This window comes from Lithobates pipiens, unplaced genomic scaffold (assembly GCF_037356315.1).
Source record: "Lithobates pipiens isolate NorthernLeopardFrog02 unplaced genomic scaffold, aLitPip1_a1.2 Scaffold_8, whole genome shotgun sequence".
Classification (NCBI taxonomy): Eukaryota; Metazoa; Chordata; class Amphibia; order Anura; family Ranidae; genus Lithobates; species Lithobates pipiens.
Window position 1 is genome coordinate 563,036,436 of NW_027507903.1, and position 17,421 is coordinate 563,053,856.

General features: G+C 40.3%; 1 protein-coding gene across 1 annotated transcript in view; it reads left to right on the plus strand.

Moving 5' to 3' along the window:
• LOC143960990 (adhesion G protein-coupled receptor E3-like) overlaps positions 1-17,421 on the plus strand; it is a 130,423-nt gene that overhangs the window by 111,817 nt on the left and 1,185 nt on the right. Inside the window, exons 14-17 of the mRNA XM_077470082.1 lie at positions 7,724-7,784; positions 11,467-11,558; positions 13,698-13,866; positions 16,256-16,339. Of these exons, the coding sequence (XP_077326208.1) occupies positions 7,724-7,784; positions 11,467-11,558; positions 13,698-13,866; positions 16,256-16,339 (406 nt within the window). The remainder of the gene's footprint in view (positions 1-7,723; positions 7,785-11,466; positions 11,559-13,697; positions 13,867-16,255; positions 16,340-17,421) is intronic.

Here is a 17,421-nt window from a genome sequence, read left to right on the forward strand (position 1 = left end):
CTGCACTAATGGGGAGGCGGTACTGAGGAGCACAGACGTTCACAGATGAGGTGGCACTGATGTGCACTAATTGATGGCACAGATGTGCACTGATGAGGTGGCACAGATGGGCACTGATTGATCGCACAGATGTGCACTGATAAGGTGGCACAGATGGGCATTGATGAGGTGGCACAGATGTGCACTGATTGATTGCACTGATGTGCACTGATGAGGTGGCACAGATGGGCACTTTTGAGGTGGTACAGATATGCACTGATGAGTTTACATTCATTGTGTGGCACAAAACAGTTTTAAGCTTAACAGCCGGCGGTCCCTCACCTGCATCTGGGTTGCATTTTGCGGAATGTAATAAGCGCAAACTTTGTGTGTGCACAAGTGAGTTGTCTCAATAAGTGTATACAACGAACGTATGTCCATTTATTATAAATATATTAATCTGCAAATAAAATAAACATTTTGGATGGTATGTTAAGCAACATTTAAAGCATGTGAAAGATAATTTGTTCAATGTTCATTCTTGTTTCAAAGGCATTGCATGGCTTTGTAGTGACTTGGTCACTGGTGGCGCTCTTTTATCCTGATGGGCCTCAGATTTATGGGAACTGCCTTGTGGAGGTTTTTAAAGTTCCAAAAGATGTTAAAATCTTTAAAATTACAGCATTAAAACGCTTTTCAGTCAAGTTAAAAGATTATTTTTAGTAAATGTAACTCAATTACAGTATGGAAATGCACATACCTTACAAGTTTTGTCTAGATTACACAATATTATACATTATTATTGTAAATGTAAATGGTGTGTTTTTTTTTTTTTTTTTATCAAATAACTTTTTATTGTTTCCAACAATGCATTACACATCATGTTGCATTACATCCGAATAGTTCCACAAGAAAGAAAATGAGCATACTATGGGACCTTCCGCCCTTCGATCCACAGGGAGCCCTCTGGAGCAGGCATAGACCTGGCCAAATAGACTCCCCCCCGATCAACCGGGCCAACGCTGGGTGCAGGGTATGGCGACAACCGTCACATTAGCCAGCGAGAGATCCCAATATCTATGTGCTTAGAGCTACAAACATTTCAGATTGTTCCCTGTAGTTGCTGTTAACAAAGCTTCTTCTTAAAGGAACCATGAAGCACTAGGAAACTAAAACAAAAGAGGTAAAAGAGGCAAGAAGGAAAGGAAAAGGAGATAGGAGTGAAGTGAAGAAAAGAACATGGGGGTGATCAAAAGCAAAGGGTTAGGCGATAGAAGGGAGAAGAAAAAGGAGACAGGACATTAAGGAAACAGAAGGGGGACAAGAGATAGGGTGGAGGGTGGGTGAGGGAAGGGGGGGGTAAGCACCGTGTGCGGTCTCGGCAGCGAATCACAGCTGGTCTTCCCGAAATTTCCATGGGCTCCAGACCACGTCATGAGCCTCTATCCGGTCCTGCATCCTGGCGGTCATCCTCTCCATCAATTCCACGTCTCTGATTCTAGTATGGAGCGCGTCCTGGGTGGGAGGCTGTACTTTTTTCCAATGCAGGGCAATGAGACACCTCGCCGCTGTCAGGATATGTCTCGACAGTTTCTTTTGGGACTTTGTCAATTTGGGAAAGGGGATGCCCAGGAGGAAAGTCTTAGGGTCTAGTGTCACATGCTGATCTAGTACAGTCGTCAAGAGGCGCTGGACCTCTTCCCAGAAGGGAACCACGAGGGGGCACTGCCAGTAAATGTGGAACAGTGTTCCCCTGTGGGCCTGGCATCTCCAGCATCTGTCGGATGAAGCGGGATAAATGGCGTGTAAAACGTCCGGGGTCATATACCAAAAAAATAAAATTTTATATGCATTCTCTCGGTACAGTGTGCACATAGAGCTTTTCGAGGCCTGGGACCATATCAACTGCCATTGCTCCTCCGTAATCTCCTCACCCAACGCCTCCTCCCACTTATGCATATAGGTATGGTTGCCTTTCGAAGCTTTAGGGGGAGCGTTGATTATTTTATAGATGGTTGATATCAATCCCCTTTGGGCCAAGCCCGCTAGGATCACAGTCTCAAATGCGGAGGGAGGAGAAAAGCGCAGGTCAGAGGATATGGTCTGGGCGTAATGTCGTATCTGTAAATAACTATAAAAACTCTGTCGTGGGAGATCAAATTTAGATTGAAGGTCGGCATAAGACAACAGCCTCCGCGACCTAGGATCCACCAGGTTGCCCAGATGGAAAAGATTCCGGGACGACCACGGGTGCGGGTGTGTTTTAATAACTAATGAAAATTAAGTAAGGCATATCAAAGTAAATTAACATTTATTTATTTGTTAAAAATGATCACATTTTTATGTAAAAATTACAAGCCAAAATAATCATTTTTATCAGCGTATGCAGTCTTGTTGGAACAGGAATTGGCCATCCCAAAACTGTTCCCACAAAGTTGGGAGCATAACATTGTCAAAATGTCTTGGTATGCTGACGTCTTAGGGGTTCCCTTCACTGGAACTAAGGGGCCAAGCCCAACCCCTGAAAAACAACCCCACACCATAATCTGCCCTCCACCAAATGATTAGTACCAGTGCACAAAGCAAGGTCTATAAAGACATGGATGAGAGTTTGGGGTGGAGGAACTTGACTGGCCTGCACAGTCCTGACCTCAACCCGATAGAACACCTTTGTGATAAAATAGAGGAATTAGAGCGCAGACTGTGAGCCAGGCCTTCTTGTCCATATCAGTGCCTGACCTCACAAATGAGCTTCTGGAAGAATGGTCAAACATTCCCATAGACACACTCCTAAACCTTACCAGCCTTACCAGAAGAGTTGAAGCTTTTTTTTTTTTAAATTGTGATTTTTATTGAAAAGAAAACATTTCCACATAAACAAAAACATGTGTAGAAACATTCAAGTTTTGTATGCATTATATAACATATCTGAGAAAGAATTTGTTCAAAACAGTCACATCGCTACAAATACAGCAAAGATCTAGACTTAAGCTACATATTACGATGGAGATATAAGTAAATGAAGAGGATCAGGTAAAAAGAAAACAAGAAATCAAATCAATAATAATAAATAAAGGGGCATCAGCCAGATAAATTGGTACCCTCTGGGAGATGGTATTTCAGTGGATGGTATGGAACTGATACCAGGATTAAGGTCCGAATGATCCCACGGATCCCAGGTTTTGGAAAATTGCAGGACGGTATCATGTATTATTGCATTAACCCCCCTGGCAATATTCCTGAGTCTAGCTCGGGGTGGAGATTTTGTACCAAAAGCGGTAACCCCCGAGCCAGACTCGGGACCGCATCGCTGAATCCAGGGAGGGTTTACTTACCTTTTCCCCTGGATCCAGCGATGTCCCCGCGCTGTACGAGCGGCTCGTCCTCCGCTCGATCTATCATGGAGCCGATCTCCGTTCCCTGCGAGCGTTGCGACGCACGGAGACGGAGAACAGCGCCAAGTTCAAAAAGTGAAACACACACATTACATACAGTATAATGTAATCTTACAGATTACATTGCTGTATGGAATAATTTCACATCCCCTTTGTCCCTAGTGTTCTGTCCAGTGTCCTGCATTCAGTTTTATAACAAAAAAAACGGTTCTTTATACCTGGAAACTGGAGATTATCCATAGCAACCAAAAATGTCCCTTTACATCAAAAATTATTTTAGACCAGCTAGAAAACAGCAATAATAAATTGTAATCACTCGCAGAATTGAGCGATAGTGATTTGTGGGGAGATCCGTCATCAAATACTGAAAAGTAATTACAGGGACAATTCTGCAACTGAGCAAATTTCAGTGTTTTTGATTTGATTACATTATTGAATAATTTTTATTATTGTTATATTATTATTTGGTATAATTATTTATAGTTATTTATTATATTATAATTTATGATTTCATTTTTCAAACTTTATCATCCCCGGGATGTCTGCTAGACTCTGGTTTGGACAGATTTAAGTGAGTTTTTCCTAAGAATTACAGGACTCCAATATAAAACACCAAATTTTCATGCAAAATAATTGTACCGCTTTAAGCACCTAAAATCTGAAATAATCATACCGCCAGGGAGGTTAAGGTGTTCCATTCTACATATCTGCTCCAAAGTTTGTAGGACCTGTGAAATAGAAGGCAGGAAGGGGGAGAGCCACCGTAAGGGTATAGCCCTTTTTGCAGCAAGTGAAATAAAGGTAGCCAATTTTTGGACATATTTGGATAGTCCAGGGATCGGCAGTCCTAACAGAAAGTGGACAGGATCCAATGGGAGGGAAATACTGAACAAATCCTGTATAAAGGTCTGAAGGGTTATCCGAAATGGGCGTATCAGGGGGCAATCCCAAAAAATGTGGAAATGCGAGTTTGTGAGAGAAATGATTGTCTCCCCGGCATCTCCAACATACCCGAGGAGTCATGGAATCATATTTATGCATAATTTCAGGAGTTTTATACCAGAAGAATAATATTTTATAAGCCGTCTCTTTTTGTTCTACACATTGTGCTGATTTGGAAATAGCTTCCCATATCTTCTGCCATTGAGGGAGGGAGATAGAGTGATTCACCAACTGAGACCATTTTTGCATATAAGAATGTGATGTGTCAGTAATAGGGGTTGCGTTATGTAAGAACTCTTAAATGTCAGTAATGAGATGAGTCTGATACGGTCCTTGAGCACATAAGAGTTCGAACAGGGTAGGTTTATCAAGGCTTAAAGTAGAGTTGAAGCTTTTATAGCTGCAAAGGGGAGGGGCCAACTCAATATTGAACCCTACAGACTAAGAATGGGATGTCAATAAAGTTCATGTGCGTGTAAAAGCAGTTGTCCCAATACTTTTGTAGTGTACTTGCCTTTCTCCCGACTTCAGTAGTGTAGGAAGCCATATCACCACCCATTCAACAATATTCTGGAGAATGCTGAGTAACCCAAATCTCATTAGATGACACTCCAGCACAGTTCAGCATTATGATTACTACTACCCTAAAATAATATTATCACAATATATGTTGGTTCCAAATACATAATAGATAAAAAAATAACTTGCATACTGTAATTTTGGTGATAAAACTATTTTCAGAAGCTCTGTAAGATGAGATTTCAAAAATTGCTTTAATATCTACAGTAATAGCTGGAAATCAACATAACACCCATTTTTCATTTACACATTTATTATTGAAGTAATGCAGATGGTAGACACAGTGTACGGTGTAAATGTACATTTAAATGCAGCAGGGAAACTGAACACTATAATACAGCTGTAGACCTTTGTGCAGGAGCATTAAGAACCATGTCTTTGGTCCTGTACAGTAAAATTTGTTAACATAGAAGCTCCACAGTAAGACAATTGTTTTGCTTAACCATTGTTGGAAAATAATTTATGTACATGTATTAGATAAGAATATAAAGATTAGTTCTTGAAAAATTTGTAAAATAACTAGTACTAAAACATTAAATATTAAAATCTGATGTTAGTGTTTTTTGAGTTAAATGATTAAAGAAGAATGTTAGGAATTTTCTTTCCTCATGCAGTGGAGCTGTGCCTGCACTACATGGGTTAACTGCTCGTTTTGTCTAGGGGTGAGAAGAGCGGAAATATACTTACCTAATCTGCTGATCCTCCAAGCACAAGACTGGTCCCTGCCACTCCTGCCCCCCCCCCCCCCCGCAGTCTATCAGTCTTGTGCGGTAGACTGTTCCTGATGTCCTTGCACCTATAGCCCGGCTCTGAAGGTGTGGACTGCAGGAACAGTTCACTGCTGGATTGGGGAGAGCTCTGTTTTCCAGAGGATCGAAGGATCCGTTGAGTATAACCTTTGTGTCATCCCCTGGAAGACATTTCTTCCCAGAGTTCTGCTTTAAGTGAGGCCTGCTGCAAGGTGATTCTGCATAGTTCTTTGCTAATCACCCACATTGGGACAGAGTCTATCAATGGGAACAGTCTCACACTTTCAATGAAAAATATAATAAATGATAATTCACTGTGACAACTCTTTATACTTACAGGAATCTAGACATGTGCACTGCCAAAAAATTTGTTTTTTTTGTTTGCGTTTTGTTCGTTTTTTTTTTTTTTTCATTTAATCGGATCATTTGTTATGATCGCCATTCATTATTTCGATAATTCGTAACTTCGGATGCATTGAAATTTGCTACGTTCCATTCATTTAGATGTGCCATTTGATACTTCGGATAATTTGTAACTTCGGATAAATTTGTATTCGTTACATTCACTGCCAAACAGCCAAATTTGAAAGGAAATTCCAATACCTATAATTTAATAGTTTATAACTATTATATTATTATTATAGTTTGTATTATTATTATTTATTATTAATAAATAATAATATTAATTAAAAAAACTATAATAATGGTTAATAATTTAATTATAATAGAAAATACGAAAAACAAAATTATCCAAATGTTTTTCGTCTTTCTGATTTTAGAATTTTCTGATTTTCGGATTTTTCGTTCTTTCTGATTTTCGTTCTTTTTGAATTCTCGTTCTTTTAGAAAATTTGTTTTAAAAAAAATTTTGTAAAACAGTCTTTCATTCATTCGGATACGAATTGCACATGTCTACAAAAATTAATTAAATGGTGTAGCGCAATTAGCACATACAATAACCACTTGTCCTCCAGAAGATTTACCACCCTTCATGAACAGGCCATTTTTTCGCTATTCGGCACTGTGTTACTTTAACTGAAAATTACGCAGTCATGTAATGCTGTACACAAACTAAATTTGTATCATTTTTTACCCACAAATAGAGCTTTCTTTTGGTGGTATTTGATCACCATTGTGTTTTTTTTTTTTTTTTTGCGCCAGAAATGAAAAAAGACAGAACATTTTGAAAAACAAACAATATTTTTTACTTTCTGCCATAAAACATATCTAATAAAAATGTAAAAATACATCAACTTTTTTCATAAATGTAGGCCAATATGTATCCTGCTACATATTTTTGGTAAATAAGCATCTATTGATTGCTTTGTAGTTTGGTTGGTGAACGGTATAGCATCTACAAACTATGGTATACATTTATGGAATTTTTATTTTTATACTAGTAATGGCAGCGACCAAAGACTTATGTTGGGTCTGCAATAGTCAGGCTGAAATTCTGACACTGTTTGACACTTTATGGGAAGCAGTGAAACTAATAGAGTGATCACTGATAAAAATATGCACTATCACTGTACTAATGACACTGGCTGGGAAGGGGTTAACATCTAGGGTGTTCAAAGATAGACATGCGCAATTTGTTACGATCCAAATGTAAATTCGGACAAATTTTTGGTCATTTGGAATCTCCCAATGAGATAGTAATACATTTAGTTGAAATGTGTTTAAATTTGTTTTGTTTATTCCTTTTCTAATGAATTCCATATTTTCAGAACGATTCAAATCAGGATCGGCTGAAATTTGAATTCTGTGTGAAGAATAGCTGGTTGTTAAGGAGCAGGTGCCGGGAAGCTGGCTGCCACGTCCTTAACAACCGATAAGTCATCAGCTGTCAGCAGGCCAGGAAAGAGGGGAGGACGAGGGAGCCCCCCCCCCCCAACCCCTTGAATGATACCAGGTCACATGCCCTCAACATGGGGTCAATTATGGATTCTTGTTTGATTTGGGGGGTGTTTCAGCAGGCAACTAGTGATTATTAGTTGTTTTTTGGTTTTGTGTTTCGTGACTGTGCAGATTGCTTTCCTACACTTTTTAAGTTCTTTATGCTTCTATCATCTTCTCTAGTTGCTGGCTTCATCCACGTCTTGTTTGGAGTTTCCTTGGTCCAGCCTGTGTCTTCATCAGTGTAAGTACTCTTGGGCCATCCCACGTGCCATCTTATTCAAGTATTCATCTCCAAAAATCATGTGAACTGTGCCCACTTTTTGGCAAGCACTGACTCTCTAGTATGGATGAGCTCAGGCGTGTTCGCATGGAACACACGCAGAGTGCGCCAGGAAGTCGGCGCAGCGCTGCGCTAATCACAGGCAGTGAGACATTGCCCGATTTCTGCAGCCGCGCATCGGGGCAATGTCTCACTGCCTGTGATTAGCGCAGCACTGCGCCGACTTCCTGGCGGGCTCTGCACGTGTTCCAATGCGAACACGCCTGAGCTCAGCCTTACTCTCTAGCACTGTGAAGAGTCACCATTAATTACCTGGGACAATCCAAGGAGTTAGTGATTTGTGTACATTTTAAAATGAACCTTTGGAGTTAATTTACTGAAACTAGAGAGTGCAAATTCTGTTGCAGCTCTGCATAGAGACCAATCAGCTTCCAGGTGTTTTTTTGTCAAAGCTTAATTGGACAAACAGAAGTTAGAAGCTGATTGGCTAGCATGTACGGCTGCACCAGATTTTGAACTCTCCAGTTTTAGTAAATTAACCCCTCTCTGTCTGTATGAATAAATTCATGCAGCAAAAAGGTGGACAAAGGTTCAAGCTTTCCCTAGTTGTATGAAAAAAAAGCATTTATTTTCTTGTCTTGGAAAAACCATTGCCACAGTCACAATATATGATGAGAAATCTCTGTAATGAAAAAAAATTGACAAAAGTCTCTCTCTTAGGGGTTGATTTACTAAAGGCAAATAGACTGTGAACTTTGCAAAGTGCAGTTGTACTCTGCAAGTGCAAATGGCTCCAGAGTCTGCTGACTTCTGTCATCCAATCATGTGCAAGAAAAAATGCATTTTTTTCCCTTGCATGTGATTGGGTACTCATTGCAAAGTGAAGTTTACCTCATTTACTAAGCTCTGGAGCAACTTCACTTGCAGAGGGCAACTGCACTTTGCACAGTGCACAGTCTATTTGCCTTTAGTAAATCAACCTCTTATGCTGCGTACACATGATCAGAATTCCGGACAGAAAAAGACCGCTGAGAGCTTTTCATCGGAAAATGCGATCGTGTGTATGCCTAATCGGAATTTACCTGTCCGAATTTCCGCCAGCCAAAAATTGATAGCATGTTCTCAATTTTCCTGAGGGAAAACGTTTCTATCAGAAATTCCGATCGTGTGTATGCAATTCCGACACACCAAAAATCACGCATGCTCAGGTTCAACTACGAGATGGAAGCTATTGGCTACTGGCTATTGAACTTCCTTTTTCTTGTCCCGTCAAACGCGTTGTACATCACCGCATTCTAAACAATTGAAATTTGGTAATGACCGTGTGTAGGCAAGACAGCTTGAGTGGAATTCCATCAGAATTCCGTTGGGAAAACCATCAGAGCTTTTTCTGACGAGAATTCCGATCGTGTGTACGCGGCATTAGAGTCCATTCATGCCATCACACTTCCAAAACACGTGCAATTCAGGGCAATGCAGCATGGGACAATTTATGCTGTTTTGTGTTTTCTATTGTCCTAAATTGCAACTAGATACAAACAGTCGGCACTTAAATGGAATAAAATGATATGATCCTGCAAAGGAATTCTTGAAAAGTGTTCTTTCAGTTCAAAATCACCATTGTTTTTCTAATACACGGTATCCACAGCTTTGCCTCTTCCTCCATACTGGAAACCTGTGGAAACACTATAGAATAGATAGAAGGTGAACAAGCATTGTGTAATACTTTCAATAAACCCTTTATAATAAATGGACATATTTACTACCTTAATGACCAGGCCATTTTTTGCGATACGGCACTGCATTGTTTTAACTAACAATTCCGTGGTCGTGCCACATTGTACCCAAACAATGTGTATGTCCTTTTTTTCCTACAAATAGATCTTTTTTTGGTGGTATTTGATCTCCTCTGCGTTTTTTATTTTTTGCGCAAATAAACAAAAAAAGAGCAACAACTTAAAAAATTTTTTTTTTTACTTTTTACTGTAATAAATATCCCCCCCCAAATTCTAACAATTAAACAAATGTCTTCCTCAGTTTAGGCCAATATGTATTCTTTTACATATTTTTGGTAAATAAAAGAAAATCGCAATAAGCGTATATTGATTGGTTTGCACAAAAATTATTATGTCTACAGAATATGGGATAGATTTGTGGCATTTTTATTATTATTATTTTTTTTACTAGTAATGGTGGTGATCAGCGATTTTTAGTGGGACTGCAAAATTGCGATCAAGGGGTTAAATGTGTTCCCTGGGAGGTGTTTTTAACTGTGGGGGGAGTGTACTGACTGGAGGAGGAGAGAGATTGCTGTTCATGATCACTAAGAACAGACAATCTCTCTCTACTCCCCTGACAGATATGTCTGTTTTTTTGTTTTGCTTTTTTAACAAAAGGGGGACATGTCTGTTTACATTGACAGATCCCCTTTCTAGCTCTCTGTGGAGTGATTGTGGGTGGCAGGTGGACATCGCAGTTGCCGGTCACACCCATCGGCTCCGGCATGCTACAGCGATTCTCGTAATAGAGCCAACCTGCCGCAGTATAATGAGGATGGCTGCTTGGCAAGTGGTTAAAAAAATTGTCTTGTCAAATAAAAACTGCTAGAGTATATATATATAGATATATACAAGGCTTTTTTTCTCAGAAAATAGGTGCAGGAACTCGCCCCGTCTGAGTCACCCCTTGTCTCTGCCCCCTACCCACCTCTGACCACCGTCCCTTGATTCCACCTCCTACCAACCTACCAGTACTGCCCCTTTTAGAGAATACAGAACCAAGATCCCCACACAACAATAGATTCCCTGCAGCAACAGTGAACCACCTACAACAAAATATCACACCCAGTAACAAAATATCCACCCAAGCAACATTAGACCCCACCCACCCACCCCCCAGCAGCAACAACAACAGATCTCCCAGCAGCCAGCACCAATAAATCCTCCAGAAGCCAGTAAAAATAGACCTCTCCCTCAACAGTAGATCCCTTCCAGCAACAATAGACTCCCCATCAGTAACAATAGCCCCTCACACAAAATCAGATCCCCACCAGTGACAATAGATCCCCCAGCAGCCAACATCAAAAGACCCTCCAGCATACCCCACACCCTATGCAATTACATACATTCAGTGCCGGAGGTGCTGAACCTGCGTTCCCCCGAATATATAAATAGATATCATTTTTATTATTTTGTCTTTACTTTTTCCCAATCTAAAACAAATAAAATTGTAACTCAATTCATCCTAAGGCACATGCCTTCACGCATATTGATATTGTTAATCAGCAGATATTAGATATTGGATTAAACAAAGCTTACAGCATAACACAGTATTAAGCCCCTGTCTCTTGTTTGGATTACTTTGTTTTAAGGGTGGACCCTTAGAAAGGCGTCATGCACTGCTTGCATGCTTCCTGTCTATATGTGATAAATTGCAGCCTGCCCTATTTTTTGTGAATTTCTGTTTGTTTTAGTCAGTTAATTTTGAATAAGCTGTTTAACTCACCACAATGCTTTTTGCATAAATGCACAATTCTTTCATTGCAACGTTCAGTGTTGTGGTATGAGCCATAAAACAAAAAAATTGTTAACAGTATCCTATGATAATTCTTTTTCTTGTTTTCATATTTGTTTTGCTTCTTTAGACAAACACAATTCTACTGATCCTCACTGTTGTGCTCCTGAGAAAAAGGCTGGCATCCCTGAATACCAATGTATCCACTCTAAAGAACACTCGGTAAGGTTTATAAAAAAAAAAAAAAGACAGGACAGATTAATTACTTTTTGCCTCTTTTACAGCCTCAAAGTCTAATGCTGCGTACACACGATCGGAATTCCGGCCAGAAAATGACAGATGAGAGCTTTTCATCTGAAAATGCGACCGTGTGTATGCTCCATCGGAATTTAGCTGTCCGAATTTCCGCCAGCCAAAAATTGATAGCATGTTCTCAATTTTCCGGACGGAAAAACTTTCTAACGGTAATTCCGATCGTGTGTATGCAATTCCGACACACCAAAAATCACGTATGCTCAGATTCAACTACGAGACAGAAACTATTGGCTACTGGCTATTGAACTTCCTTTTTCTAGTCACGTTGTACGTCACAGCGTTATAAACTATCGGAATTTGATGTAACCGTGTGTAGGCAAGACCGCTTGAGCCAAATTCCGCAGGAATTCCATCGGGAAAACCATCAGAACTTTTTCCGATGAGAATTCCGATCGTGTGTACGTGGCATAACTCAATGATATCATGAAAAAAAGTTCTCTTGATTTGTAAAAATATGGAATACTCGTCTCCTTTTTGGTGCTGCCCCATGCAACTTTCCATCACTAGAACTCTTTTGACTTTTAGGTGAAATGATGCCCAGTGTCAAGACTATGGGCATCCTGTAAGTACAAGGCATTATAGGCCCAGTCCTTGAGAGAGCATTACTATAGCCCTCTGTATTCACATACAGTGATGCAGAGAGCAGCACTGATATCATCACGTCAGCCCCATTCTCTGCATCATCGAGAACTGGCCACCGCCAGAGTAGATCCAAAGAGAAAAAAGAACCACTGGTGGAGATTTACTAAAACTGATGCACACAAAATCTGCGGCAGATCTGCATAGAAACCAATCAGTTTCCAAGTTTTCTTGTCAAAGCCTAATTGAACAAGCTGAAGTTAGATGCTGACTGGCTACTATACATAGCTGCATCAGATTCTGAGAGTTTCAGTTTTAGTAAATCCCCTCCTATGTGTCATATACCTACCTAAAATCCCTTGGGTCTGTGTCGGAGACACAAGGGGAGAGGCACCTCTGGGTGCAGATATAGGACAAGTTTAATAAACCTTATAAATACAGGCGACTCACATTTGTGAAGTCATAAGTAAGCATTGGTTAAATACCAGCATAGGGGTAGTCATCAGTTTCGTCAGTCCGTTCCTGCTTGATAGGCGCTCTGTGCGCGATACAAACACCTCTGGATGGTAAGAAGCCGGCCACAGTGGAGATTGCTCAGAAAGAGGCTTGAGGCGCAGTTGGTGTGTAGGTGAGGAGGGATGACGTCACCCTTGGTCTATGTGTCCACCGGTAGACTTCTGAAAAAAGTAGGTGCTAAAAAGCAAAAAAAAGGAGCCTTTCTGGGCAGGTTAGGAAGCGAGGTTTGGTGGACGAGTTCAGAATGGACTTCTAGAATTTAGGACAATCACACTTGGATTTTTTTTCAATGATCATTGGTGTGCTGGTTCCTATATACTTTGGCCTAGGGTGACAATGCAGTAGCACAACTGGGATACAGGTGGCACCTTATAGCAGGAAGGGCCTAAACATGGACCTTCATGGCAACAACACCAGATATTGTTTTGATGAAAGCTAAAAGTTACATTTTCTTTAAAATCTCAAAGCCCTAGTGAGCTTTCAATTTAAAATAACTAATTCCAGGTGCATAAAAAAAATCTTATAGTTTATTTTCTTTAAAAAGCATTTTTTCTATGTGGAAGCAGTTGTCCCTTCATAGAGGCCCAACACACCTCCTGCTGACTACAGTGCTATAGGTCTGACTTTGCAGGGGGCAGGTTGGACCTCTGCAGAGAGACCATTGCTTCAACACAGAGAACAATGGTTCATTTCTACAGCATGCTGGAAGTAGACAGTACCTCTAATCTCTACTTTCTAAAGAAAATGTTAAATCCATTTAATTGTAGACTTTGAACAACTTTCATTTAAATGCACCTGTAATATATTTAACTGATTTAAATGCAAAGTTATTTGGGGATTTACTGCTTACATGATATTTTAGTGATTAGGTTTAGACCTGTTATGAGCAATGATAAAGTGTACATAAAACACATATCAACATATTTTCCAATTGCTTCTCCATCTTCTTAGGTTACTGACATTCAAAGCCTTGGCTCAAACTTTCATTCTTGGCTGTACCTGGAGTATCGGCTACTTCCAATTTGCCTCTTTTTCCCAGATAATGTCATACCTTTTCACCATATGTAACAGCCCTCAAGGAGCATACATTTTTTTGGTACATTGTCTGCTCAACCACCAGGTAATATGCTCCTATTTCTCCCCTATAAAATGTATGACTGTCTATTATCTTGACAATATATTCTTACATGCAGCTTTTTATATATTGGTCTAATACAAAATTGCTTCATGATGCATAAAGAACAGTAGAAAAATTTGCTGATTTAGCAAAATCCACAGGCAGCGTTCAACTAACCTAAAAAATTCAGAGTAGAATTTAATGTAGTTTTTTCAGGCATATACAAAGAAAGTGATCCCTGACCATTATCATCTTTAACTATTACTACAGCAACACTTTAGTCATAGCACATTGTAGAGCAACACGTATGTATTTAATTTTATGAATTAAGGACTGTCTGTGTTGCTTGAGTAAAACCATGTAAGGTTATCTAGCAGCTTGAGATTTGAAAATGTTTGGTCGATGAGAGGAAGTAAAAAAAGTGCTTATTCCATACAGCTCAATAAGTGAGCTCCAGTGTAAATTGGCATTATAACTGCTTCCGTTTAGCAATACAATTTGTAACCATAGTTACTGCTGTTCCTGCCCCTCACTGTTTTCAACAAGAATATCATTTTTATATATATATATATATATATATATATATATATATATATATATATATATATATATATATATATATATATATATATAAAGTATTCATACCCCTTGACATTTTCCAAATTATTTCATGTTACAACCAAAAACTTAAATGTACTTTATTGGGATTTTGTGTGATATAGACCAACACAAATTGTGAAGTGGAAAGAAAATGATAAATGGTTTTCAAGCTTTTTACAAATAAATGAATACAAGTGTGGCATGCATTTGTATTCAGCCCCCCGAGTCAATATTTTGTAGAACCCCCTTTCACTGCAATTACAGCTGCAAGTCTTTTTGGGGGTGTCTCTACCAGCTTTGCACATCTAGAGAGTGACATTTTTGCCCATTCTTCTTTTGCAAAATAGCTCAAGCTTTGTCAGATTGGATGGAGAGCGTCTGTGAACAGCAATTTTCAAGTCTTGCCACAGATTCTCAATTGCATTTAGGTCTGCACTTTAGCAGGACCATTCTAACACATGAATGTTTTTTGATCTAAATCATTCCATTGTAGCTCTGGCTGTATGTTTAGGGTCGTTGTCCTTCTGGAAGGTGAACCTCTATCCCAGTCTCAAGTCTTTTGCAGACTCTAATAGGTTTTCTTCTAAGATTGCCCTGTATTTGGCTTCATCCATCTTCCCATCAACTCTGACCAGATTCCCTGTGTCTACTGAAGAAAAGCATCCCCACAACATGATGCTGCCACCACCATATTTTACTGTGAAGATAGTGTGCTCAGGGTGATGTGCAGTGTTAGTTCTCTGCCACACATAGCGTTTTGCTTTTAGGCCAAAACGTTCAATTTTTGTCTCATCTGACCAAAGCACCTTCTTCCACATGTTTGCTGTGTCCCCCACATGGCTTCTCGCAAACTGCAAACAGGACTTCCTATGGCTTTCTTTCAACAATGACTTTCTTCTTGCCACTCTCCCATAAAGGCCAGATTTGTGGAGTGCACGACTAATAGTTGTCCTGTGGACAGATTCTCCCACCTGAGCTGTGGATCTCTGCAGCTCCTCCAGAGTTACCATGGGCCTCTTGGCTGCTTCTCTGATTAATGCTCTCCTTGCCTGGTCTGTCAGTTTAAATGGACGGCCATGTCTTGGTAGATTTGAAGTTGTGTCATACCCTTTCAAGTTTCAGATGATGGATGCTCCATGAGCTGTTCAAAGCTCAGGATATTTTTCTGTTTATAACCTAACTTTTCTAACTTCTCCACAACTTTATCACTGGCCTGTCTGGTGTGTTTCTTGTCCTTCGTGATGCTGTTTGTTCATTAAGGTTCTCTAACAGACCTCTGAGGGCTTCATGGAACATCTTTATTTATACTGAGATTAAATTGCACACAGGTGGACTCTATTGACTAATTAGGGGACTTCTAAAGACAATTGGTTCCATTAGATCTTAGTTAGGGGTGTCAGAGTAAAGGGGGCTGAATACAAATTCATGCCACACTTTTCAGATATTTATTTGTAAAATAATTTGAAAGCCATTTATCATTTTCCTTCTGCTTCACAATTATGTGCCACTTTGTGTTGGTCTATCACATAAAATCCCAATAACATACATTTAAGCTTTTGGATGTAACATGACAAAATGTGGAAAATTTCAAGGGGTATGAATACTTTTTCAAGGCACTGTATATTATATACATATTATACTACATGTTTTGCTGTCTGCTATGTAGCTCATATGTTGTAAACTGTCAGGTTACAGAAAGGGGCACCATAATCTTCCTTGTATAAGGAACTGGGCAGACAGTGTTACTGTATAAACTGTAATTGATTTTTTGATTCTTATTTCTACTGTTCAGGTAAGAGGAGAGTACCGCAAATTCTTTTCCAGGCAGAAGAGTCAGTCAACAGATGTCTTGAGCAATCAAACAGCCTCAAGATCGGTAAGTTTCAGTTGCGACAGTGACTTGACCCCTTCAGGTACTATTCCTCATCAGGCATCATATTTGTTGAAAAAACTACCCCCCCCCCCTTACCCCTTTCCATCTGTATGGTATTTTTTCTGCTCTCTGTGTCTGTTGAGGAGATATACTGTCTCTTTTTGTCCTAGTAACAACTGTCACTTGAACAGAGATATACAGGAAATTCAGAATGCTTCACTTTTACCAGAACTGAAATAGACAGGAAATCTTCTAATGTGGAAACCAGGTTTTCTTGATAGGGAACGCCCTACTCACCTTTGTTCACATTTGCCATGTCCCACCACTTCTGTAGCACCCTCTAGTGTGCTAGAATATGAATTGATAGGTTGTTAGAGTCGGCAAAATGATTAGTCTTGGCTGCCAGCCAAGCCTTTATTTTATCTGGGCCATAGTGAGTGACTCAGGGAGGCTTGTATGACTCACAGGCAGCATGTCTAAAACCTCCCCCTACTTCTAGAAACTTGGAGAAAATCCTAGAAGAATGGGAGGGAGGTTAGGAGGAGCTGCCTGGAGTATTCAGGAGGACCCTGACCAATTCCCAACATATGGGTTGGCAGGGGACAGGCTCCCTCAAATACTCTGTCAGCCCAGCTGGGCAGGGGAGTTTGGATGGAAGATTGGAGGTGGAGTGCTAGAAGGCTGTCAGTGGACCCTCGAGGGTAACCCCCTAGTCTGGGGTGGGTGACTTTGGGTCTGGGAGCTCGGGTGCAGGAGGGATCCTCTAAAACCCAAGAAGGAATCCTATCCAGTGGCATGGGAAAGTGTGAGGACAGCAGGAGCCAGTGAACACCCCCGGGAGATTTCCAAGGAGAGGACAGAGAGGTGGGCTGGTGATTGTTACAGTCGGGGAGGACTGAGGGGCAACCTGAGGGGACTGGGGGAGAGCAGTCTGAGATGGATTCAGAGTCAGTCTGGGAGGAAGGTGGAAGCTTAACCAAGAGGGCTAAAGAAAGAGGCAGCTGCAGCCAGATGGGCTGGCAGTGCCTGAAGATGTGGTTCTGGGATCAGTAGCCACAGAAAGACAGCTGGGCACTAAGACTTTT